Below are 24,371 nucleotides of genomic sequence, written 5' to 3' on the forward strand. Positions count from 1 at the left end.
GCTGTTTCCTTCATTCCATGGCTGTTCCCTCAAGAGTAACTCTGCATGGGGATCAACCTCTCTTCCAAGGTTGATCAAGGTCTCTATCAATACTGAGATTCTGGGACACAGATTAGATAGACACAGAAGAATGGCCCAGCCTTTTTCACCTGTTACTGAATTTTGTCTCCATGTGTCTGAAGGGTACTCCCCCATCATCATTTTCATTTATCCCAAGAAAGGCGGCTCCCTGTGTGGAGGTGGTGGCCACTAACACTTTGGCTGACCTGAGTAGTCAACCTTCTCATTTTTGCTGGTAGGATTTGAGAGAATATGGGGGAGATGGCACATGAGCCAATGAAGGATTAGTGGGGTTTTATGTTGTTGTAATGAACTTTATGATGTTAGTTTGTGGTTTCATGTAGCCTCATAAAACAAGCTGGATGGTGATTATGTCACTTCCTCTACCGTCCTGGCAGAGATGAGGCCTTCTTTAGTGCCTGGAGTATTTCCTGATGCTCCACTCAGGCCAGCTCACTTTTCAGATTTTAATGTGTTCCTGTAAGAGGTGTGGAAAAGAAAAGAAGCAGAAGGGGTGGGGGAAAGCCATCAGCCCAAGTTGTCATACTGTCATCCTGGCTGACAAATGACTGATGTCAGAGCATGGTACCGAAACTTACAGAAACAGGCCTATTGGCTTGGGCAGTAAATAAATAAGCCAGTTACACATTTCCTGGATGGCTGGCAAAAGTGTTGTTGTCAAAGTAACGCCCGCATTGAGCTTGCTTTGCTTATGCAAGTCCTCAACCTCTGCCTCTGCCCCAACTCCAAGCTACCTGAGGAGGAGGAGCTGAGTGAGGGGGAGGGACCAACAGATTTGTCCCCTGTGCAGGCTGCCTGCCTGCTTGAGTTACATCCACAAATGCCTCGGAAGCAGCCGGCTGGCTGCATCTTTCTCCTCACATTCCTGGGTCTGTCTGGGCTGGTTGGCGCAGTTACCAGAACATACTACATTGGGATTGTGGAAGAATACTGGAACTATGTACCCCAAGGGAAGAATGTTATTACTGGGAAAAGTTTCACGGAAGACAAGTGAGTGAACTTAGGGTCCTCTTTGACTCCCAGGTTTGGCCTCTTTTTGACTCTGCATGGGGAAGGTTGTATTTCTTGGGTACTTGTAATTGGGGTGAGTTGATCTAGACCAAGAGAAGATGTTTTGTTTTTTTGCTTGAAGATCCCTAGTATGGATGGGTGTGTAATTTGGAAGAGATATTCATAGCTCCATATATTTGTTGAGCCACCTATTAACAGCCTTGCCTGTGAAGAGGCATATACACAACCAGGTGTTTGACAATTTTCACCAGGCACTACTAGTAACTTCTGGGGGATTCTGTTTGTTTGTTTGTTTTTAAATGACAATACTTGGGATGAAGATTTGAGAAATTTCAGGAATTCCTTACTGTTAAAACACAGTGTTTTCTTAGTTTGTATTTTTGGAATGAAGCATCATAATTGAAGATGAGTAAGCTAAGTCATGTTTTTCAATGTTTAAAAGAGAGGGAAGTCACAGGAGATTTGCCTGCTATTTTCAGAGTTTCCTTGAGTCTACTTAGAGATAGCTCTATCACTGGTTAAAAAGTCTATTCCAGCTCCAAGTCATTCATGCTGAGGGCAATATCTTATCCCAGAACCCATAGCATAGCTAGGTGAGATGGTGCCACGGTGTTCTATGTTCCTGATTTTTAATTTGGGGCACAAAATAACCCTTGCTCCCTGCCCCCTCCAGGGCCTAATATCTTAACTATCTAGTTTGTTTCATGGATCTCCCTCTGAAGTCACCTCCTGACTCCAGAAGCTGCCATGCTATTTTCAACTTTGTGGTTAGTAGAACATCTTTTGAGATGTTTTGGCAAACTCTGTTGGATATTTGAATGCTTGCTTCTTTTCTGATAGGCAGAACCCATTGCATTCAGCATCCATGTTCCATTTCCTAAAGATGAGTTTAGTTGATAAAACTCAGGAACAGCACAGGGCCTAGCAAAAAGTCTTTAAGAGCCGGGGCCCCTTGTCTTTGAGGAAAGACCAAAGATACAGTTGACTTGGAAATACAGCTTCCAAGTTTTCTAACAACACCAAGGTGGTATAGTCATGTTTTGTTTACCAAAGATAAAGCCTATGCCAGACAAGCTGCCAAGGAAGACTTTTCCTTAAGCTTTGTACCAGGAAATATAATGTCTGCAGGGCTATTTCCAAAGGAAACTCTTGATTGCTTTCAATCCCACATCTGCTGACCATTGGTGGTGGTATCTTTACTGTGATGAATAGCTATGGGATTGAAAGGGTACCCAAAATGCCAGGAGCCTTCTCTACAAATAGAGCTCTGCTATTCTCAGAGAGGGCTCAGTAGGAAACGGTCAATGTGAGCAGCTACTGGGGATAAGAATATTGAAAATGTGTACACTGAGTGTAATGAATATAGCGTTTAAATGTGATACTGGATTGCTTTTCCATAAGATTAACACGCACAGAAATTCTGTCTTCTTCCTAAAATGCCCATGTCACTATAACTGTGTATGGACCTTTGTTCTGACCCAAAAATTCTATGAGGGATTTTTCAATTCATTATTGCTTGCAGATATTATTCTCATTTTATGAACCAGGAACCAAGTCTCTGAGGTTAAATACCTGCCAGAGTTTATAGAGTAAATGTCTGATATTTAAAGGACCAGGAGAGCCAGGTGCTCAGAATTCCACCATGAGTGGAAAGAACCTGAAATAGAAATCTGGAGACCTGACTTCTAGCACTTGCTTTGCCCAACTTGGTGTGTAATCTTGAACATGTCACATAATCTCTCTGAATATCACTTCCTTTAATCTGTGTAAGAAGGGAGTTGAAATGTAATCCATAGAGTCACTTGAGAAGTGTAATGCCAAAGCATTAGAAATAATTTTGAAACCGAATGAAAAATATCTTACCTGACTTGCCAGTTCTAGAAAGATTTTTGCAATGGTGAATGAAAGGAGACAGATGATTTGCAAATGTTCAGTCCTAGAAATTAGAGTTAGAGAAGACATGGGACTGATTGTGGACCTATGTGACAACTTTTGAAGTAGTCTGTATTTTTCTTTCTCCATTTTTTCCCCTGTCCTTTAAGAATTATCTCCAATTCCTCACTTCATACATGAAGCTTTCCCCCATGACCCTGGCTTGTTCTGATCTGTTTCCTTCCTAACCACTCATGGAGCTTGGGGTCTTTATCATGAACTTAGACACTGCATTTTCTTCCCTCTGCATTGCCCTCTAATTGCTTGATGTACATCAGTCATGTCTGCAGCTGCAGTAAAACACCATGATGATAGATAAGAAGTTTGGCCATAAATTTAATAGTCCCCCTTCCCTACACGAGCTTTGTCATTGACAGTACCCCATGGAGGATCTAGCATAGGGCAGGCATTCAAAATCATTGAAGTAAAAATGAATCACCTGATCGAATGAGTTGTTCTAGTTGCTTCATCTTTGAATAAGGGGAATGGGCAAAAATCTGGGGGAAAACATGGTGGGTGCCAAAGTTTCGGTAATGTAAAAACATTTGGAAACCAAACTTAGGCACATCCTGATGCACAAGGATGAGATCAGAAATGAATTGAAATCATTTCACTGAGACTCTGTAGCCCTTAGATGGTGCAATTTAATTTTCCTACTTGGTACCTTTGCTTGATTATAGGGTTCAAAAATATAATTGAGTCTGTAATCACTAATATTTCCTAGAAAGTATAGGATTTAGGAGTTAGATTCTATTTAGGAATATTTTCTCCAGATAAATATACTTCTTCTCCTACTCCCTGGAGTAAATGGGGGCACCAGGCTCCTTTGAGTTGCCTGGGGATGGTGTCAGTATTTTGATCTATTTATACCAGTCCTGCTCAGGCTCATAAAGTGCTTAATTAAGGTGTGTGTTTGGTGGTAAAGCCTGGTCTTTAATGGAACTAGAGTGGGGTCATCTTATTTAAAGCCACAGTTCTCACCATAGACCCCATTAGACAATCAACACACATTCTGGCATTTTCTTCCCAGTGAAATGCAGGGTTTTCATGGATGCTAACTCATGGGTGGAACTGCGCTTAAACACAAATGAGGCTAGCCACTGTTCAAACCCCAGGTTTGTAGGGTCTGTTAGTTGACCCAGCCACATCACTGCATCAGCCCAGTGGGTGGCAAGGGGCTTGGACTATTCTAAGAAGCAGGCCCTAGGACGGGTAGGAGAGAGAACTCACACATCTATCTGAAAGAAGGACCAACTGAGGGGAAGCAGGGAGGAGACAGAGGTTTTTGTGAGCTTTGAAATAAAGAAAAGAATATCATCTGGTTAGTGCATAGTCTAAACAAACGGTAACTTTCAGACCTCAACTTCTGTCTTATCAGCACCAAAAATATTTTGTTTAGACTGATACCATATGAATCTCTTGGAGCTGCTGTTATATCCTATATCAGAGAGTGATTGTTTCTAGCTGCCACTAGAGACTGGAGTATAATGTCTTTAACAAATTAGGATTTTGTATTCATTTGTAGAAGAATCCGGAAGTGGGCAGTCCAAGGCTGGTGGGATAGATGGTATAATAGGATCTCAGGGGCTTTCTATATTTCTGATCCACCATACTTAATTTATGTGCTTTAAACCCTATGTGGTTTCCCTCCTCAAGCACATTCATGGTCACAAGATTGCTGCTGGATCTCCAGCCGTCATGTCTATATTCCAGGAAGAAAGAGAGGAAGGGAAAAGGTAGAAGCAGAACAATTTTTGCTGCATCTGCCTTTTAAAGGGTTCTCACTGAAACCCTACCCAACTGATTTACTTACATCTCATTGGATATGCATAGCCACAAAGAGAACTTGAAAAAATATAATCTTTCAGCTGTGTGCTTTTCTGCCTGAATAAAGATAGAATTTGTCTCTGACACTAAGAAAGAAGGGGAGCATGACTATTGCAAGGCAGCTGGCAGTCCCTGCTACCCTCCTCTACCTCAGTTCTCCCCTGTTTTTCAGGATTCACAGGCATCCTCTTAGTCCTCGTCTTCCTTTTCCCACCTCCATATGATGGGCCCCCACCTCCATATGATGGGCCCCCAAGGCCTGGTTAGCAGGATCTGAAAGATAACTCATTGACAGTATAAGTTATCTAAGTGTCACTGAGTATTTACTATGCTCCAGGCATTGCTTTAAACGGTTAGCACACCATGAAGTGGGGTGACCAATCTTCTGTACCTGAGAGGGAGATCAGGGGGCATCAGGAGGATTTCCCCAGCCAAGTGTAGCCCAGCCTTGGTCTGAGGGAGATGCCGTGGCAGACCAGTTTGCTGGTAAAGTATTGGGCTCTGGCATCAACTGTTACATTTAAAATTCTTGTCCCACTTTATGGGTGAGTAATTCAATCTCTCTTTGCCTCAGTTTTCTCATCAGTAAAATGGGGATAGCGATAGTACTTGCTTTGAGGGTGTATTAGTTCCCTGTGGCTGCTATAACATATTACCACAAACTAGGTGACTTCAAACAACAGCAATTCATTCTCCCCCAGTTATGGAGGCCAGAAGTCTGAACTGAACGTGTTGGCAGGGCCACACTGCCTCTGGAGTTTCTAAGGGAGGGGCCATTCCTTGACTTTTCCAGGTTCTGGTATCTGCCAGCATTCCTTGGCTGTGGCTGCATCACTCTGATATCTGCTTCCACTTTCATATTGTCTTGTTCTCTGTGTGTGTCTAGCCGATCTTTGCCTCTTACTTATAAGGACACTTTTGATGGTGTTTAGGGCCCACCCAGCTAACCCAGGATGATCTCCCCATCTCGAGATCCTTAACTTAATCACATCTGCAAAGACCCATTTTTCCAATAAGTTTCTGTGGATGAGGACTGTGGAGTTGTCTTTGGGACTTAGGATCTGCAGATACTCAGACACAGTGCCTGCCACTTGAGAGCACTTGATCAGCTCTCATGGTAGCTCTGCTGTCTCATGGGGTTCTCTGGAGAGCAGGAGCCCTGGGGGAAAGACGTTGGCTAGTCACATTTTCCTCTTTTCTAACAAAGCTGTACACCTGACCAGAAATAATCATAACTGTCATTGATTCAGCACCACTCTCCCCGTTGCTGTTTGGGGGGTTCCACACCTATTCTCACTGAATCCTTATGATAGCTCTACCACAGTCACCAGTTTACAGCAGAGGAAACTGGGTTCAGCGAGGTTAAGTCTTTTCCCCATTTCACAACCAGCAAGTGAGAGAGTTGGGATTCAAGCTCATTCTCCTTCCCCCTCATCATGCCATTTGTTTTGAAAATGCCTTGTATATGCGCTGGAGGGCTTCTGTGGAAATGAAGAGTGAAAAGCGAGGACCCAAGACATAGGTGGTACCAGGGGACCCAGAGTGAAAGAATGTATCTAGAAGCATATCATCCAGATGCTATTAAAAATTATTAATCTCATAGGGAGGGTGCAGCTTCACCAAACTGAATGTGTAATCTCTGTCTCCACCCTTCCTTTTGCCAAGTGGCACTTGTCTCAATCTCATCCTTTTTTCTCCTTGGTGAAGAATGTTTCTTCTCAAGCTCAGACAATATTTCTTGTCCTTATTGTGACCCTTATGATCTCACGTGTTGGCTCTGATCACACTCTCTGCTAAGGTTATTTTGCAGTTTATCTTCATCCTGTATTTCCCTGCCCTCTCCAGACATGTGGGCTCTGGACAGTAGAGTTGGCAGTTAACATTGTAGAACTGTGTGTTTATTGTCAAATGCATATGTTTTGTTTCCCAACTAGATGGTAGAACTCTTGCATGCAGGGACTGAGATTAATACATCTCGGCCCCAGCTTCTAGTTTTATGTTCCAGACATAGTAGATGATCAGCAATTGCTCCAAGGAAGCGATTGGAAAACATTCCGCTAAAAGATGCAGGGGTCATGGGATTGCAGGTGTAGTTTACACCCCTGCAAGCTACGAACTCCTGAGAATCTAACCTGGAAGTCCAACTCTGCACTGTGTAGGGGATTCCCAAGGGCAGGTTTGTTCTGATAATGATTCTGATAATGATTAATGTCCCCTGCTTTTGGAAGATATCTCCCTCCACAGGATTGACCCCGGGCACCTGGCAATGTAATGTTCCAAGTCCCCATCTTGTCTTTAAGGCAGTTGCTAATGGTAACCTTCCTGGACTCACTGGATTCCTTTGCAGCAGGAAGTAGACACCTCCTTAGCTTGAGTCAAGATGTTAGAATGCAGACTGAAAATGTTCTTGAGGGATAGTGATTGCTCAGCCCCTCGCCATGGCTACGCAATGAACAACAGATGGCTCACCAATGTGACATTCTAATGAATATACTCCATTTAAATTGGAGGCTGCTTCATGGGGATGACTCCCTTGAAGTTACTTCCTTACTTTGTTTCTTGGGCAAATTTGCATTTTATAGAACTCAAAGGAGCTGGAGTTTCTGTTCTACTATTACAAATGCATAATATGTTCTCAATGGCTGGTTTGCTGTGTAGACACTAAAACAAACTGCTTTCTCTTCTCTTACTTCTGTCCCTTCCCACTTCTTTTTTTTTTTACTTTCAAGGTTTTTTTTCTATTAGTTAAAAAAGAATAGAGACAGGATCTCACTATATTGCCCAGGCTGGTCTTAAACTCCTAGCCTTAAGTGATCCTCCTGCATTGGACTCCCAAAATGCTGGGATTAGGCATGAGCCACCACACCCAGCCTCAACAAATTTTTATCAAACAGTTATTATAGTTTTTGTTTTGTGTTAAGTATCTTCCTAGGGTACCTTCATGGGTCAACCCTGTCCTACTCTTGATGTGGAGTCAGTGAAGGGGAAGAAGTCCTGGGACAAGGAGGAAGCTATGGGTTCTCTTCACTGTCTAAGCAGGAGGCTCCTCCCGCAGCAGAGGAGGAGAGGGTCTTGCAATAATAATTAAATCCCCGACCCAGAAGTGACACATGGCATTTCCACTCACAGCCCATTTGCCAGAACACTATGGCCCATCTAACTTGCAAAAGCAGAATCATTGTGGTCTTCTTTGGTTAGGGGGAAAGAAGAATTAGTATAGGCAAGCCCTGAAAAGTTCTACTACACGAATCATTTGGTGATCTTAGGAAAAATACAGATGCCATGGTCTTGCCAGTAGAAAGTCTGATTCCATCGCCTGAGAATAAAAATTTGGCAAATGTTCCAAATGAGTCTGATGCAAGTGGTACATGGGTGGACATTTGGGAACCACTGCTTTAGAAAACCCAATCCCCCCTTGGGGTGACTATTGGCTGTATAGGTGATAAGACTGATATGTGTCCAGGAATATGAAAAACAGTCAATGTATAACTCAGTGCCAAAATATGAAGCATATATAATAAAGGCTGCAGTCCCTACAGGGACTCAGCAAACACTTCACTGCCCCTCCTGATACTTATGTTGTCTCTTATTTGGGTGCCTTTGCCAAACAACTCATGGTAAGCCCTGGTCTTGTGGAGGTGATGGAGAAAGGTCTTGGGCAGAGGTGGGGTCAGGACCTTTTAGCAGATTAAAAGCAGCAGTACATATGTGAAGATGTGAGCATGTGTGTATACTTTTGTGTCTTCATGTGCGTGGTGGGAGAACAGGGTAGAGAAGTAGAGTCCAATGTCCATCCTTCCCTGCAGGACCTGTTGGAATGATAAGATCCTATGAATAGTAGTGTTGTATTATAGCTTTTTACACATCAGGCTGAACCCAGAGAGCATACGAGAGATTCTGAATTAATCCTTGCTGTGCCACCTTACTGGGTGACCCATTGTCAGCTATAAAACTGGGCAATCTGAGGCTTATTAGCAAGCTTGGGGATGACTCAATTCTTCCTCTGCCTCTTCCTCTTCCTCTTTCTTCTCCTTTTGAACAGCCTGTTCAATCAGGAGTTGTATTCAGCTACTTGTTAACAGAATCCTAAAAAACAGAAGTGGTTTAAATCGATTAAAGATTTATTATTATTGCTTACATAAAAGAGAGCCAGAGGTTGGCAATCATCTGGGTCCCAGGTTCCTTTTGGCTTTCACTTGACCATCCCTAGGGTGTGATCCTCTTCCTCATTATCTCAAGATGACTGCTGGAGCTCCAGCCATCTTATCTACATTTCAGGCATGAATAAAGGGAAGAGAAGAGGATAAAAAGGGTGTCTTCCAGCTACACCTGGAGAAGTATCATTGAATGACTTCTGCTTACATCTGATTGCCTACAGTTATGTCACATGACTATTCCAAGTTGCAAGCAAGGACTGAGAAATGTAACAGCCTCTATTATAAAGGTCCAGGGTCAGGCATCCCAACTTTTATATCCCATTCTCTTGCACAGGGAAGTGTAAATCTTTGCCTTGTAGAATGGGAGAGGGCTAACTCTTGCTCCTAGGTAGACACATGCAGGCTTAGTGGATGCTTGGATACAACAGACCCAAAGTGTTCATAGACAGGCCCAAGGCTTCAGCCTCAATGCCTGAGAGGAGAGTTGGCAAGCCAGAGACTGAGCAGGGATTCTCTTCCCTCCAACTCATTGAGCAGATGCCATGCTCTCTGCTCCAGAGGCCAATCCCTTTGCAGAGCACAGCTCAATCCAACAACACCCTTTGTTGTGGCAGTTTTGTTTTTAGAAATAGAAGGCATGCAAGAGAATTTTGGCCCCTTGGTGGCCGAACAGCCTGGGACTTCTTTTTTCAATAAAATATGAGCTTGTTTTTAGTATTGAATTTGTAGGTACAGAATAACTGCCTCTCCCATCACAACAGTATAAAAGAGAATGAATGAAAGTAAAATTCTCATCTGTCCTCCCTCCTACCTGTGGCTTCAGTCTCATAATCTGGAGGCAACACTTTGTTTCCCTGGTCACTTTCCAGATGTATTGTTTGCATATAGGTAAATGTGCATCGTTACACACACACACACACACACACACACACACACACACACACACACACAAATGGGATAATACTTTACATACGGCTCTGCAATTTGCTTTTATTTATTAGTGTCTTGGTGATCATGCCATATCAGCACCTGTAGACCACCTTATTCTTTTCTTATGGGTATGTGGCATGAATGCCATCATTTATTTACCCAGCTGCAGTTGAAGAACATTTTGGTCTTTCCAGGCTTTTGCTATCAAAACCATTCTCTAATTTTTAAAACAGGATTCCTGTCTGGATCACATTGTTTGGATTGGAAGCTGAACCTAGTAGTTGGGGGAGAGAAAGCATTGCTGCTGCCTCTGGGAGGTCTTGCCCCGTGATTCCTGGGGTTCTTCTCTAGTCAGGCCCATCTCTGGCTTCTCCATGGGGGTTCTACACCCATGGGTTCCTTCTTGTCCCAGGACCTCCTCCCTACCACGGACTCCACATCAAGGGTGGGATAGGGTTAACCCTGGGAAGGTTAATAATCGGGTGCTCTGGGAAGATAAATAGCATGGATCTCCTTCATCTATAGGAGAGGCTGAGTACTGAGGAGAGGAGAAAGTGGCCTCGTGGCGGCCGTTCTTACCTCCCTTTGGCTGCAAGCAAAAAGCAGTCCGCTCTACAGTTCACTGGACCAATTCTCCGTGGAATAGATTTTTGTGGCCACCTGTTAGTATTCGAGCATAACCTTTGGAGTCTCTACCCACCTCCCAAACCCCATCTCAAACAGCTAATCAAAGCCTCCTTTCCAATGACATGCAATGCTTACCTCACAGAAGTTCCAGAGGTTGCAATTTTCTCCACCTTCAATGTCATTTCCAGTGAATTTTATTCACCCTGCAATGCTTCCAGCTCCCCAGTGATGTTCCAGTGCCCTTTAGATCTGAGACCCAACTGCTCTACCCCTTAATCTGGCTCAGCTGAAGACCCCGGGGGATTCTCCAGACTCCGAGGCCAAGGCCTGCTTCGTTAAAAGAGGCTTTGTTGCTGGTGGGTTTGACCTGGCTTATGGTTTTATTAGGTGGTCTGGGGCAGGCTGGATACCTCAGCTGGTTAGAGAGCGGGAGTGATAATCACTTTTTAGCTTGACTTTTAAACCTGGCTGTGCTCTCTTTAAAGTCTTTTCTTTTTAATTTTGCTATGCTGTACGCTTCAGTTTACAAATTAGAAAATGTCAAGGTGGCTGTAAACCCCATTTGTTAGCAGGTCCCAACAGTTTTTGGGAGGCATACCCAGCAAACTGAAGCCTATAATGTTGTTATAGTAGGTAGCTAGTCAGGCATGAGCAGGGCAGGAGAGGGGTCTGACCAGGAATGTCAGGTAACCATCAGGTGATGGGCAGGCAGGCAGTTAACTGTCTCTCTAAAATAATAATAGGTCACAGTCAGTGCCAGGGAAAGGCAGTCTCCCTATAGATAGAAAAAACCTGAAACTGGTGATCAGCAGCTTCCTGATAAGATCTCAGGAGTTAGGCAAATGGGCCCAAGCAAGTGCACTGAGGGGCAAAATGGCAGAGTTTATCTGACATATGACCTTCCAGGGACATTCCACCGGTAAGGGAAGAATGCCTCACGTGAGCATGCGTGCAGCTCCGGTAAACACACTGCACATAGTCATCTCCCAAGTGCTGGCAGGCCACTGCACATATGGACAACCCATGCCAAGGGAAGAATCAGGGGAGAAGGGACGCAAGAGCCCGGAAGTATGCCAATGTATAAAACCCCAAGTCAAAAGGTCAAACTGCACACTTGTCTTTCAAGTTGCCCGCTTGGCCCTCTTCCAAGTGTACTTTCCTTCCTTTTGTTCCTACTCTAAAGCTTGCTAATAAACTTTCATTCCTGCTCTAAAACTTGCCCCGGTCTCTCCTTCTACCTTATGCCCCTTAGTTAAATTCTTTCTTCTGAGGAGGCAAGGATTTAGGTTGCTGCAGGCCCGTATGAATTTGCTGCTGATAACAAGGTTCATATGTTGAATTTCTGAGAGATGTTCACTGGATATTTTCTGATGGGCACAAACTGTACCCTGGACCCAGGAATCATTAGATAAATACCTTATGTATTTTGGTTTTAAGGAGGGCCTAGTAAATGAATATAGGTGGCTTATTCCCTAACCGTTGCCACTATGAGAAAACAACTCAGTGTGTGTCCTCCCAGTAGTAAGATATGGTGTCATCCAGGTGTAGAGAGGACCTGAAGACTCTGGAGTACTGTGTGGCCTGGCCATTTGTGTAGGGCAAGAAGAGCAACTATGTGCCTGGAGTGCCCCCAGCCTCATATCCACAGGAGACATCTAGTGTGGATCATGGCATTCTTCTCTCATTGAACTCAACCTTGACTTCTTTTCTAAGCAATTGCCACCAATCAGATTTGGTGCACAAGGTAAAATTTATTGGCTATCCTGGACCTAGAGGGTATTCAAATACGGTAATCTATGCTTTTCAGCAAATAGAGTTTGCAACACTATCCCAGCTTTAGCTTGCCAATATGGGGACAAACTCACACTTGTTTGTTTGTTTTTGAGTGCCAAAGCCATTAAACACCAACTCTGTCAGGGAAGTTGCTGGGGCTTACGAATAAAAAGGATGTTTAAAGAGGTTTTGTCTTCAATGAGCTCGCAAACTGGAGATGTGCATATCTCACTGTAACACACTTTGGTGAGTACCATTATTAGCACATGAACAGAGCACTGTGTATGTAGAGAGGAGGAAAAGAGGAAGAGTGTGAACCTACCTCAAAGGGTGCTTGGCAAGTAGAGAATGAGGAAGACCGTGGAGGCCCAGGAAAAAGAATGCGCAGAAGTCTTAAAATGCTGAAAGGACATGGTGTGTACCAAGAAGAAAGTGTCTGATCTGGCAGAAGCACAGGGACCTGGGAGTTGGGGCAAACAGGGAGGAAATGAGGCTGGAGAGAAAAGCTGTTGCTTCAAAGAGGACTTTTTCTGTTTGATTTGAAACTGTGGATCCTTCTCCCCAGCTTGACTCAGGTGCCCTTTCCTCCGTCTGTCTAAGTGATTCTTCCACCTTCTAGGGTTGTTCCCATCTTCTGCTCCATGCAGGGATGGATTCCAGGCTACCTCACATGTTGACCTTTAGCTCCATCATCCTGAAAAGCCTGCAGGGTGGGAAAAGCCACCATTTATTACTAAGACTGCTTAGGAGCTTTGGAGTAGAAGCTGCTTTGGAGTTTGTGCCTGAGTCACGGTATACTAACGTGATCATCTCTTTGAGGAAATGAAGATGAAGCCCTGAAAAGACCTCTTTATCTTTTGGATCTATAGTGTTTTTCCCAACCTTAATGAAGCTAACAAAGATTCATTATTTAATACAAAGGCTATCAGACCTGGTGTAACTCCATCAACAAAGGAATGTGGCTGTAAACCCTATTTGTCAGCAGGTCTGCACCTTGTCAGAAAGAAGGGAGAGCAATGCAGAAAAGATGACATTTAGGTAAAGAAAGATAATAAAACTTCACCAAAGAAAGTCCCAGACTAGACAGGCAAGCAGATGCCACCCTGGGTCACTGGGAGTAGGAGGCCCAGCTGAATCAGATACCAAGGAATAACACCCTCTCCCCAAAATCAGGCATCAAGTTAAACAGAGCCCTTCTGAGCATACAGATGTAATGACTCAGTATTCAGAGGTGGAGGGTAAGGAAGGGGCTTGATCCAGTGAGCAGAAGCAGATGAGAAAGATCATGTGGGCAGGTATGATGAAGAGGAATCAGATATGGGATCCTTACAAAATTGTCTTCCCAAGATACAGATCTGGTCAAATACATCAGTTCAAGAATCTTCAGTAGCTCTTAGTTGAAGATATAATTATATCTAAATGCCTTAGCCCAGCACTCAAATTTCTCCACAGTTTCACTCTTAGCAAATTTTCTGGTCCTATAAAGCTGCCTGTGATTTCCTGAACTGACCTCTAATTCTCTCACCTCAACACCTTTCTCAAGCTATTCCTTCTACTTGAGCAAGGTATTGAGGTGTCTCTCCCTCTGTCCTAAATTCCCATAACATGTTCTGTTCCTACAATTCTTAGCAGTTTCCTTTGTGCAGGTAACGAAGGCTTTGTTCCTCTTGACTACAAACATACTTATTTAGAGATTGTACCTTTTTCATTATTGCACTCAAAACATCTGGCCCAGTACTTTGCATGCTATAAATCCTCAACCTGTACATGTTGAAAGTCAGCAGAATGGTTTTCAAGCTTAACCAAGACTGAAACAGAGGTGATGCCCATGGGATCTTCTGGGAGAGTTCTTAAAGGAGTCATGCAGGGTGATGGGGGCAGCCAGAGCCTATGACAAAGGTAGGCAGAGCCTTCCCGTTGGTCCCTCTCCAGAGTGGTCATGAAAGTCTCTTTTAAATTTAATTTTATTTATTACTTTTCTTTTATACCACCACTGAAATGCCTGAAGTTCATGGAAGCCCTTAAGGGTTTGTTTCATTAGGGTGACACAGTCATACGTGAGTATAAACTTTATATATTTTGGTCCAGGAAATATGTCCACCTCAGAAGGAGCACTGTCCCTGCGTCTGTCTCTGGACAGAATAGGAATGCAACTGAGGTACAGTTAAAGGCTAAACCCCAAGGGTCTATGAGTTTATAGCTCCACCTGCTGATGTCTGAGGCTGGGGCTTGGGACTAGACAAGGGTGCCTGACCAAGGCATCTGCCTAGGATTCTGACTTGGAGAAGGGAGAGAAGAATCAGAGAGGATCATTGTGCCCTATGCTGAGGGAGGTGAGGGATGGGAAGAGTTGGTGCAGGACACTCTAGAGGAATTTGTGAGGCCTGAGTCATCTCACAACTTTTCAGGCTCCAATGCCATAGAACAGAGCTTCTACAGTCTTCTAGATCCAACTGGTCTACCCACCTTAGAATTACCCTGACACTCACGGTGGACCTGGAATGAACAGAACTGCATGAATTGCTCATTCTGGCCCAGAGTGGGTGGCTTGAACACTCCGTTAGACATTTTTTTTTTTTTTTTGTATTTTTAGTAGAGACGGGGTTCCACCGTGTTAGCCAGGATGGTCTCGATCTCCTGACCTCGTGATCCACCCGTCTCGGCCTCCCAAAGTGCTGGGATTACAGGCTTGAGCCACCGCGCCCGGCCTCCGTTAGACATTAATTCCTTTGGGAAAGGCTGGGATAAGTTTCCTTTGAAAACAATTGGGAAAGAGAAAAGAAAAACAGAAAAAATATTAGGGGCATAGAAAAGTAGAAAAGAGAAGAGCTTCATGATCCCTAATAGGTGCTTAACACAGTTTTTGAATAAATTATATGAATGATTGAATTCTTGGATCTGAGTGAAAGAATAGAAAGTACAATAAAATAAAAACAGAAAAAAATGAAAAGAAATAGTCATACGATGATGAAAACAAGTAGGAGTTGATTAGAGGGGAAAAAGTCAATAGCCAAATTTAAGAGATTAGAGGAACAAACAACTCTCAGACAAACTTCCTTCTATGGTTACCTGAAGCTCCAGACTCATGTCTCAGTTCCAAGTACACAAGAAAGAGATGCTTCACAAGTCCCTAAATTTTCTCGGATTTAACCAACCAGACACTCTTTGGCTGTCCCTGAACTAATCATGATGGCCCAGAGTAGGCTGGCTGGGGGATGAATGATATCAATTGGCCTGAATCACAATTCCTGCCCTAACAACAGCTTATTAGAGAAACTTGACATGCTCATGGGCTAGCCTGAGGCCCTTGCTCCATCAGTGGGACTGGGGGATGGAGCACCACCCAAAGCACAGAGAACGAGAGCGAGAAAGGTGTGCTCTCCCGCTCTCGGCACACTCCTCACTCCTCAAAGAGTGGAGTGTGGGTGCCGAGTTGCCAAAACTTTAAAATGTCTTCTACATCAACTTTCTTTCTTTCTTTCTTTCTTTCTTTCTTTCTTTCTTTCTTTCTTTCTTTCTTTCTTTCTTTCTTTCTTTCTTTTTCTTTCTTTCTTTCTTTCTTTCTTTCTCTTTCTCTCTTTCTTTCTTTCTTTCTTTCTTTTCTTTCTTTCTTTTTCTTTCTTTCTCTTTCTTTCTTTCTTTCTTTCTTTCTTTCTTTCTTTCTTTCTTTCTTTCTTTCTTTCTTTCTTCTTTTCCTTCCTTCCTTCCTTCCTTTCTTTCTTTCTTTCTTTTTCTTTCTTTCTTTCTTTCTTTCTTTCTTTCTTTCTTTCTTTCTTTCTTTCTTTCTTTCTTTTTCTTTCTTCTCTCTCTCTCTTTCTTTCTTTCTTTTGCTTGAGTAACTCTTCTTTGAGACTATACTGAAGCATTACTTCCTTAAGGAAACCTCCCCTGACCTATCTTTGACTCCAGATTAGATGCCCCAGAATGTAATCTGTGTTCTCATAACTCTCCCTTCCAGAATAGGGGCTCCTTCAAGGCAGGGGCTTTGTCTTTTTTCCTCCATATCCCTAGTACTGAGGTCAGGGCTTGATATAATTAATGTTTGTTGGATAACTGAGAGAGACTAAATGCACAGACACTTGCAGGAGTGTGTCTCAGAGTAAGATGTGGCCTCTTGCCCCCAAAAGGGACACAGCTACATTGGGATGGCTGCACCCAGGAGTGCTGGAGCTTTTGCTCAAGTAGAAGCCAGTATTTACAGAGCTGGAGCTAGGATGGGAGCTCCATGCTAATCACATAGACTGAGAGTGGGGAAGAGGGCTTCACCTCTCCAGGAGAAGATTGTCTGGCAACTCTCAAGCGGTGCTATTGTTTCACGCTCCCAGACACCAGGGACTGAGTCTCCCCAACATCTAGGTCCTCAGGAGGGCATCTGGTCATCTCAAGTCTTAGAATTCTATTTTTCTCATGTCCACCCCTTTTCTTCTATTGCACCACCCCCTTCTGGTCTCATAACAGTCTCTCTGCCCCTCAACTTTGCTCTGCCTTTTGCTCAACTCCTCTAAAACTTGCACAACACTGCCATAGAATAGTCCTTAAACACATGATTATCATGTCACCCATTTTGTGAAAAACCTCAGTGAGTCTCAGTGCTTCCAAGATAAATTTTAAATTCTCCAACCCGGAATTAAACTTGTCAGTCTATCTCCGGAGCTTACATGCATCCTTATCTCTCATTCCTCACCTCCTAGACCTTTGCATCAGCATATAACCTGCTCTTCTCATTCCATCTGTACTGCTTCCTCCTCACTGTACATCCATTGTCCCGCTTAGTGTCCTCAGTTTTCCCTTTTGTTACTCAATCCTACTTCTCCTTAATTCTTGCAATTGTCTGACCTCTTGTACCCACAGCAATCTTTTCCTTCTCCAAACCATTTTTTTTTTTTTTTTTTTTTTTTGAGACAGGATCTTGCTCTGTCATCCAGGCTGGAGTGCAGTGGTGCGATCTTGGCTCACCGCAGCCTTAACTTCCCAGGCTCAAGTGATCCTCCCACCAGGCTCAAGTGATCCTCCCACCTTGGCCTCCCAAAGTGGGATTACAAGCCTGAGCCACTATGCCTGACTTTCTGCTTTTTTTTTTTTTAAATGGAGTCTTGCTCTGTCACCCAGGCTTCCATGATCATGGCTCACTGCAGCCTTGACTTCTCAGGCTTGAGTGATCCTCCTGCCTCAACATCTCAGGTAGCTGGGACTACAGTCGGCCCACCACCATGCCCGGCTGTTTTTTTTTGTTTTTTCTTTTTGTTTGTTTGTTTTTGCAGAAACAGGGTCTCACTATGTTGCCCAGGCTGGTCTCAAACTCCTAGGCTCAAGAGATCTGCCTGCCTTGGCCTCCTAGTGTGGGGATTACAGGTGTGGATCACTATGCCTGGCCTCCCTGAACTATTAGGTTCCTAGAAATGTTGAGCCTGTATCTGTTGTATCAATCATTCACTTGATGCTTAATCATCTAAGCCCATTATTTGATTACAAACTTTTTACACCATCTAGCCACATGCTGGGAATGCAGTAAATGTGCAATGAGTGTTAGTTAAATGAAAAAGCAAAGGGGAACACGTTGAATGGAAAGGGGCAAATGTGTAGTGTGGCTTTAGAGTTCTTTGGATTTGTTTTAGTTTGGTTGTGAATACTACTTGTGCCCTTTGGCGTGCCACTTAATTGCTGAATCTCATTTCCACATTAGTAAATTGAGGATAATCTTCCCAGCCCTACAGAGATTACAGGTTATGGGGAACACCAAATGAGAGGTCATACATGCAATACTTTATAAACTCCTAATGGTAAGCTATTAGGGCTTCTCTTTTCATTTCGATTACAAAATATTTTTCTTCTTACTTTTAGACTTGCAACCTTATTTCTCGAAAGAGGGCCCAACAGGATAGGTGGTATTTACAAAAAGGCTGTTTACAGACACTTCACGGATGGAACCTACTCCATAGAGATCCCCAAACCTCCCTGGCTTGGATTCCTGGGCCCCATCTTGAGGGCTGAAGTGGGTGATGTGATTGTCATTCATTTAAAGAACTTTGCTTCTCGACCTTACTCTCTGCATCCCCATGGCGTTTTCTACAACAAAGATTCGGAAGGTAAATATCAATCCTCTATTATTGGGGTCTTGTCTCTATTTCATAAGTAAGGTAACTGTCAGAGTTAAAAAGATTTTAGGAGCACAATGATTACATGGATATGTTTGTCTCCTCTCTGTCTCCTTCGGCATCCATCTCTGTCTACCTATTCTGTCTCACTCCTTTCTTGCTTTTTTTTTTTTTTTTTTGTTCTGTTTTCTGTTTTTCAGAGGTAGTCTTACTCTGTTGCCCAGGCTGGAGTGCAGCGGCATGATATCAACTTACTGCAACCTCTGTCTCCCTGGTTCTAGATATTCTCCTGCCTCAGCCTCTGTAGTAGCTGGGATTACAGATGTGTACCACCATGCCCAGCTAATTTTTTTTGTATTTTTAGTAGAGAAAATATGGTTTCACCATGTTGGCCAGGCTGGTCTCGACTTCCTGACCTCAAATGATCCGCCCGCCTCAGCCTCTCAAAGTGCTGGAATTACTGGCATGAGCCACCATGCCTGGCTCCCCTTCATGTTTTTTCTTTCCCTTATTTCCTCCCTCTCTTCTTCCTTGCTCTTCTTTATGTTGACACAAAACTCCTCAGTACCTGCTCCACCATGCCCCAGAAGCACACTAGCTTTCTTCCTTGTCATTTAGTCATGCCTGATTTGCACATTGGATAAAGGGCAACATGCTCCTTTCACCCAGTAGCAGCATTAGCTGTGGGTATGGTTTTATCAACAGAAGCTGATCCCCACTCCTTGCTTCAGGCTGCTATTTTTGGTGCTGCCTTTGTGAAGCAGTCCTGTCTTCCTTCTTGTGTGTACTTTAGGAGTTTCATTAGGGCAGTTTCTGGATTCCTCCCTAATTGAAAAATATTAAACAACTTTCTTAGACTTTTGAGACACAAGTATTTCTCTAACATCAAAAATAATTTTTGCATCCTGTATTTCATTCTTGCTCATGACCTGGTGGAATGAGTCAAAAGGTGCTGTACCTGCTAGGTGATTGCTTCTGGGAAATGTGCCAGCACAGTGCCATTAACTCTGAGGCCAATCACATTATCATCAAAGGGGAGTTTCTGGGCATTAACAAATATCCCAAGGCAGCCTAACTTGTGTGGCAGCTGCCCCAGCCATGTCTCTGTAAGCAGCCAGAGGGGAGAACTCTGATGGTGAACACACAACTGGGATTGCCCTTTGTTCTGCACTCTTTTCCTCCACCTGGAGTGCAGCCAAGATTTTGTAGTTCTTAATTATTGAGGATGAGCACAAAAATTGTGCCAGGTGAACTTTAAGGTGTAACTGTGAATGCATTTTCTTTAATACAGTTTTTAAATACTTTTATTTTATGTTCAGGGGTATATGTGCAGGTTTGTTACATAGGTAAACTTGTGTCATGGGGATTTGTTGTAAAGATTATGTCATCACCCAGGCATTAAGCCTAGTACCCATCAGTTATTTTTCCTGATCCTCTCCCTCCTCCAACCCTCCACCCTCTGCTAGGCCCCATTGTGTGTTGTTCCCCTTTATGTGTCCATGTGTTCTCATAATTTAGCTCCCGCTTATAAGTGAGAACATGCGATGTTTGATTTTCTCTTCCTGTGTTAGTTTGCTAAGGATAATGGCCTCCAGCTTTATCCAAGTTCCTGCAAAGGACATCATCTCATTCTTTTTTATGGCTGCATAGTATTCCAAGGTGTATATGCATGACATTTTCTTTATCCAGTTTATCACTGATGGGCGTTCAGGTTGACTCCATGTGTCTTATTTATACTGCAGGTAGAAAGTAAAGCTGTACCAAGATAGTTGTTCCTGACTTTTCAAATATGGAGAAAATAGGGGCATCTTTAAGTCTAATTTTTGTCTTCTTTCTTCCATATGTTTCTGGAAAGCATACCTTAATAGAGTTAATGGTGTCCTGAAAAATCATTTAGGCCAGTGATTCTAAAGCTTTATAGGGCCACAAATTCCTTTTTCAAAAAAATTGTGGTAAAACATATGAACATAAAATTTACCATTTTAACCATTTTCAAGTGTTCAATTCAGTGGCATTAATTACATCCACAAGGTTGTACAATCATCACCATGATCTATTTCCACAACATTTTCATCATCCCAAATTGAAACTATATAGCCATTAATCAGTACCTCTCCATTCCTTCCTTTTGTTGCCCCACTGGCAACTTCTATTCTAATTTCTATGTCTATGAATTTGCTTATTCTAGGTACCTCATATAGGTGGAATCATACAATATTTGTTCTTTTGTGTCTGGCTTATTTCACTTAGCATAATATTTTCAAGGCTTAGTTATACTGTAGTATGCATCACAATGTAATTCCTTTTAAGGCTGAATAATATTCAATTGCACGTATATACCACACTTTGTTTATCCATTCATCTATTGATGGATGCTTTGGTTGTTTCCACATCATGGCTATTGTGAATAATACTGCTATAAACATTGGTGCACCACAGATCTTTCTGACCATCTGTGAGAGCCATGAGCCCTTGCACCAGAAAAGTATGTATGTGCACAATTTTCTTTTTGAGATGGGGTCTTGCTGTCACTCAGACTGGGGTGCAGTAGTGCAATCATGGTTCATTGCAGCCTTGAACTCCTGGGCTCAAGTGATCCTCCTTCCTCGGCCTCCCAAGTAGCTGGGACCACAGGCACCTGCCACTACACCCAGCTAATTTTTCAAATTTTTTTCATAGAGATGAGATCTTGCTAAGTTGTCCAGGCTGGTCTCAAATTCCTGGCCTCAAGCAAACCTCCTGCCTTGGTCTCTCAAAGTGCAGAGATAACAGTCATGGGCCACTGTGCCCAGCCTGTGGATAAAATTTTGAACCCGCTTTAAAGAGATTCTCAGGGTCCCTGAAAACATTCATAGGTCCTTAAATTAAGAACATTTCAAATGTTGCTTACCCAGGAAACCTTCTTTCTATCCTGTCTGCAGGACTCTCTCATTTCAGAAGTATGTTGGTTTATCTCATAACACTTAATACTGGCCAGGCATGGTGGCTCATGCCTGTAATCCCAGCACTTTGGGAGGCCAAGGTGGGTGGATCACCTGAGGTCAGGCATTTGAGACCAGCCTGGCCAACAGGCGAAACCCAGTCTCTACTAAAAATACAAAAAATTAGCCAGGAGTCGTGGCACATGCCTGTAACCCCAGCTATTTGGGAGGCTGAGGCAGGAGAGTCACTTGAACCTGGGAGATGGAGGTTGCAGTGAGCTGAGATCATGCCATTGCACTCCAACCTGGGCAACAGAACAAGACTCCATCTCAAAAAAAACCAAAAAACAAAAAACAAAACAAAACCAAAATAAAAGCAAACCCCATTAATACTGGTATAGTAGACATACAAATGGCCAACAGGTATATTTAAAAAATGCTCAACATCACTAATCATTGGGGAAATGCAAATCAGAACTACAATGAGATCTCATCTTACCCCAGCCAAAATGGCTATGATCAAAAAGACAATAAAATGCCCTCCCCCAAAACACAAAACACAAACAACCAGATACTGGCAAAGACACCAAGAAAAGAGAACACTTATACACTGTTGGTGGGAATGTAAATTAGTACAGCCACTATGGAAAACAGTATGGAGATTCTTCAAAAAATGAAAAATAGAACTACCATATGACCCAGCAGTCCCACTACTGGGTATTTATGCAAAGGAAAAGAAATCAGTTTATCAAAAGGGTATCTGCACCCCCATGTTTATTGCAGCACTATTCGCAATGGCAAAGATATGGAATCAAACTAAGTGTCCATCAGTGGATGAATAGATAAAGAAAATGTGGTATATACACACAACAGAACACTATTTGGCCATAAAAAGCATGAAATCATGTCATTTGCAGCAACATGTATGGAACTGGAGGTCATCATGTTAAGTGAAATAAGCTAGGCACAGAAAGACAAATATAGCATGTTCTCACTCATATATGAAAGCTTAAAAAAAGTGGATTTCATGAAGATAGAGAGTAGAGTGATAGATAACAGCAGGTTGGGAAGGGTGTGGTAGGGGGATGAAGAGAGGTTGGCTAATGGGTACAAACATATTGTTAGATAGAAGGAGTAAGTTCTAATGTTCAATAGCACCATAGGGTGACTATAGTTAACAACAATGTATTGTATATTTCAAAATAGCTAGAAGCGAGGACTTGAGATGTTCCGAACACAAAGAAATGACAAATACTCAAGGTGATGGATACCCTAAATACCCTGACTTGGTCATTTCACCTTCTATGCATGTAACAGAATATCACATGTACCCCATACATGTATACACATATCATATATCAGTTTTTAAGAACTGGTACGGTAAAGGGGACCTTTTCTGTTTGCTTCCTCGTGTGTGTCTGTCTCTAAATTAGATTGTAGGGTTCCCAGGAGCAGGGACCATCTCGGATCTTGCTGGGCATTGCTTCCCAGTACCTGGCCTAGTGCTTGGCATGTGGTAAGTGCTCTCTAAACACTTTTTGTGTGCTTCCCAGATCTAGCCCAAGATCATCAATACTCAGAGGAAATGTGCTTGGACCAAAATCTTACAGTTGATTAGGAGCTGAATTGGGATGGACACAGGCTATTCATTACTATTCTATCTCCCATTCTAGGGCTCTCTCCACTGTTCCACACTGTGCCTTTGCCTGTGCAGGTAGTTAAGCAGCACTGCCCATCCTGTGTGCAAATCTCAGCAGGCCACTGGGAAGTCTTGATTTTCAACCTTCCTGGGTCTACCAGAGGGATTCTTGTGAAAGTTTAGAGCAATGGCCACGTCTTTAGTTATGGGCATGAGGGACCCTTGATTTGCTTCTCCTCACCACCATATATAGTTTTTCAAAAGGTCTGTATTCATTGATAAACCTTTCATTGAGCACCCACCAGGTGCCAGACACTGATTCTGGGTCCTGAGGATAAAAGATGAATGAATCATATGCTGTAGTAAAAAAAAAAAAAATCAATGACCATAAGTATAAGGAGTTAATTTCAGTGCTCTTAATTCTGCTCCATTGATCTATATACTTATCCTTGGACCATTGCCACAATGTCTTGATTACTGTGAACTTCTAGTTAGTTTTGAAATGGAGTCGCATAAATCCTTCAACTTTGTTATTCTTTTCAAGGCTTTTTGGCTATTTAGGTTCTTTGCCTCCATATATATATTTGATCAGCTTATTAATTTTTACCAAAAAAAAATCAGCTAGGATTTTGGTAGCAGTTGCTTTGCATTAATTTGGTTGATAAATTGTAGGAAAATTCCATCTGCATTTAAAAAACAAATGGTCATCTTGCCAATATTGAGTCTTTCAATCCATGAACATGGAATTTAGGTCTTTAATTTCTCTCAATAATGTTTTAGTTTTTAGTTTACAAGATTTGCATTTATTTTGTTAAATTTATTCAAAAGTATTTTATTTTTTCTGTTGATATTATGAATGGAATAGTTTTCTTAATTTCATTTTTGGATTGTTTGGTGTTAGTGTGTAGAAATAGAATCAATTTTTGTATGTTGAAGTTATATTCTACTTCCTTGCTAAACTTGTTTCTTAGTAGATGTTTAGTAGATTTGCTGGAATTTTCTACATATGGACTTACACCATTGTGAATGAAGAGAGTTTTAATTCTTCCTTACCAATCTGTATACCTTTAATTTTTTTCTTTTGACTTATTACATGGCTATAACCTTTAGGAAAATATTTAATATTAGTAGTGAGACCAGATATTCTTACCTTTTTCCCAATCTTAGGAAGAAAGCATTTTGTCTTCCTCCATAAGCATGAGGCTAGCTGTGCATTTTTTCCAGATAGCTTTTTATCAGAAAGAAAGTTTCTTTCTTTTTTTTAAATTTTGAATTTTTGTGGGAACATAGTAGATGTATATATTTATGGGTTGCATGAGATATTTTGATACAAGCATGCAATGCATAATAATAACATCACAGTACATGGAGTATCCAT

At 42.4% G+C, this 24,371-nt stretch overlaps 1 protein-coding gene across 1 annotated transcript in view; it reads left to right on the plus strand.

Annotated features, from left to right (window-relative positions):
- Positions 1–901: 901 nt before the first annotated feature.
- HEPHL1 (hephaestin like 1) overlaps positions 902–24,371 on the plus strand; it is an 80,186-nt gene continuing 56,716 nt past the window's right edge. The window contains exons 1-2 of the mRNA XM_005579371.4: positions 902–1,071; positions 18,180–18,424. Of these exons, the coding sequence (XP_005579428.3) occupies positions 902–1,071; positions 18,180–18,424 (415 nt within the window). The remainder of the gene's footprint in view (positions 1,072–18,179; positions 18,425–24,371) is intronic.

Source organism: Macaca fascicularis, chromosome 14 (genome assembly GCF_037993035.2).
Source record: "Macaca fascicularis isolate 582-1 chromosome 14, T2T-MFA8v1.1".
Taxonomy (NCBI): Eukaryota; Metazoa; Chordata; class Mammalia; order Primates; family Cercopithecidae; genus Macaca; species Macaca fascicularis.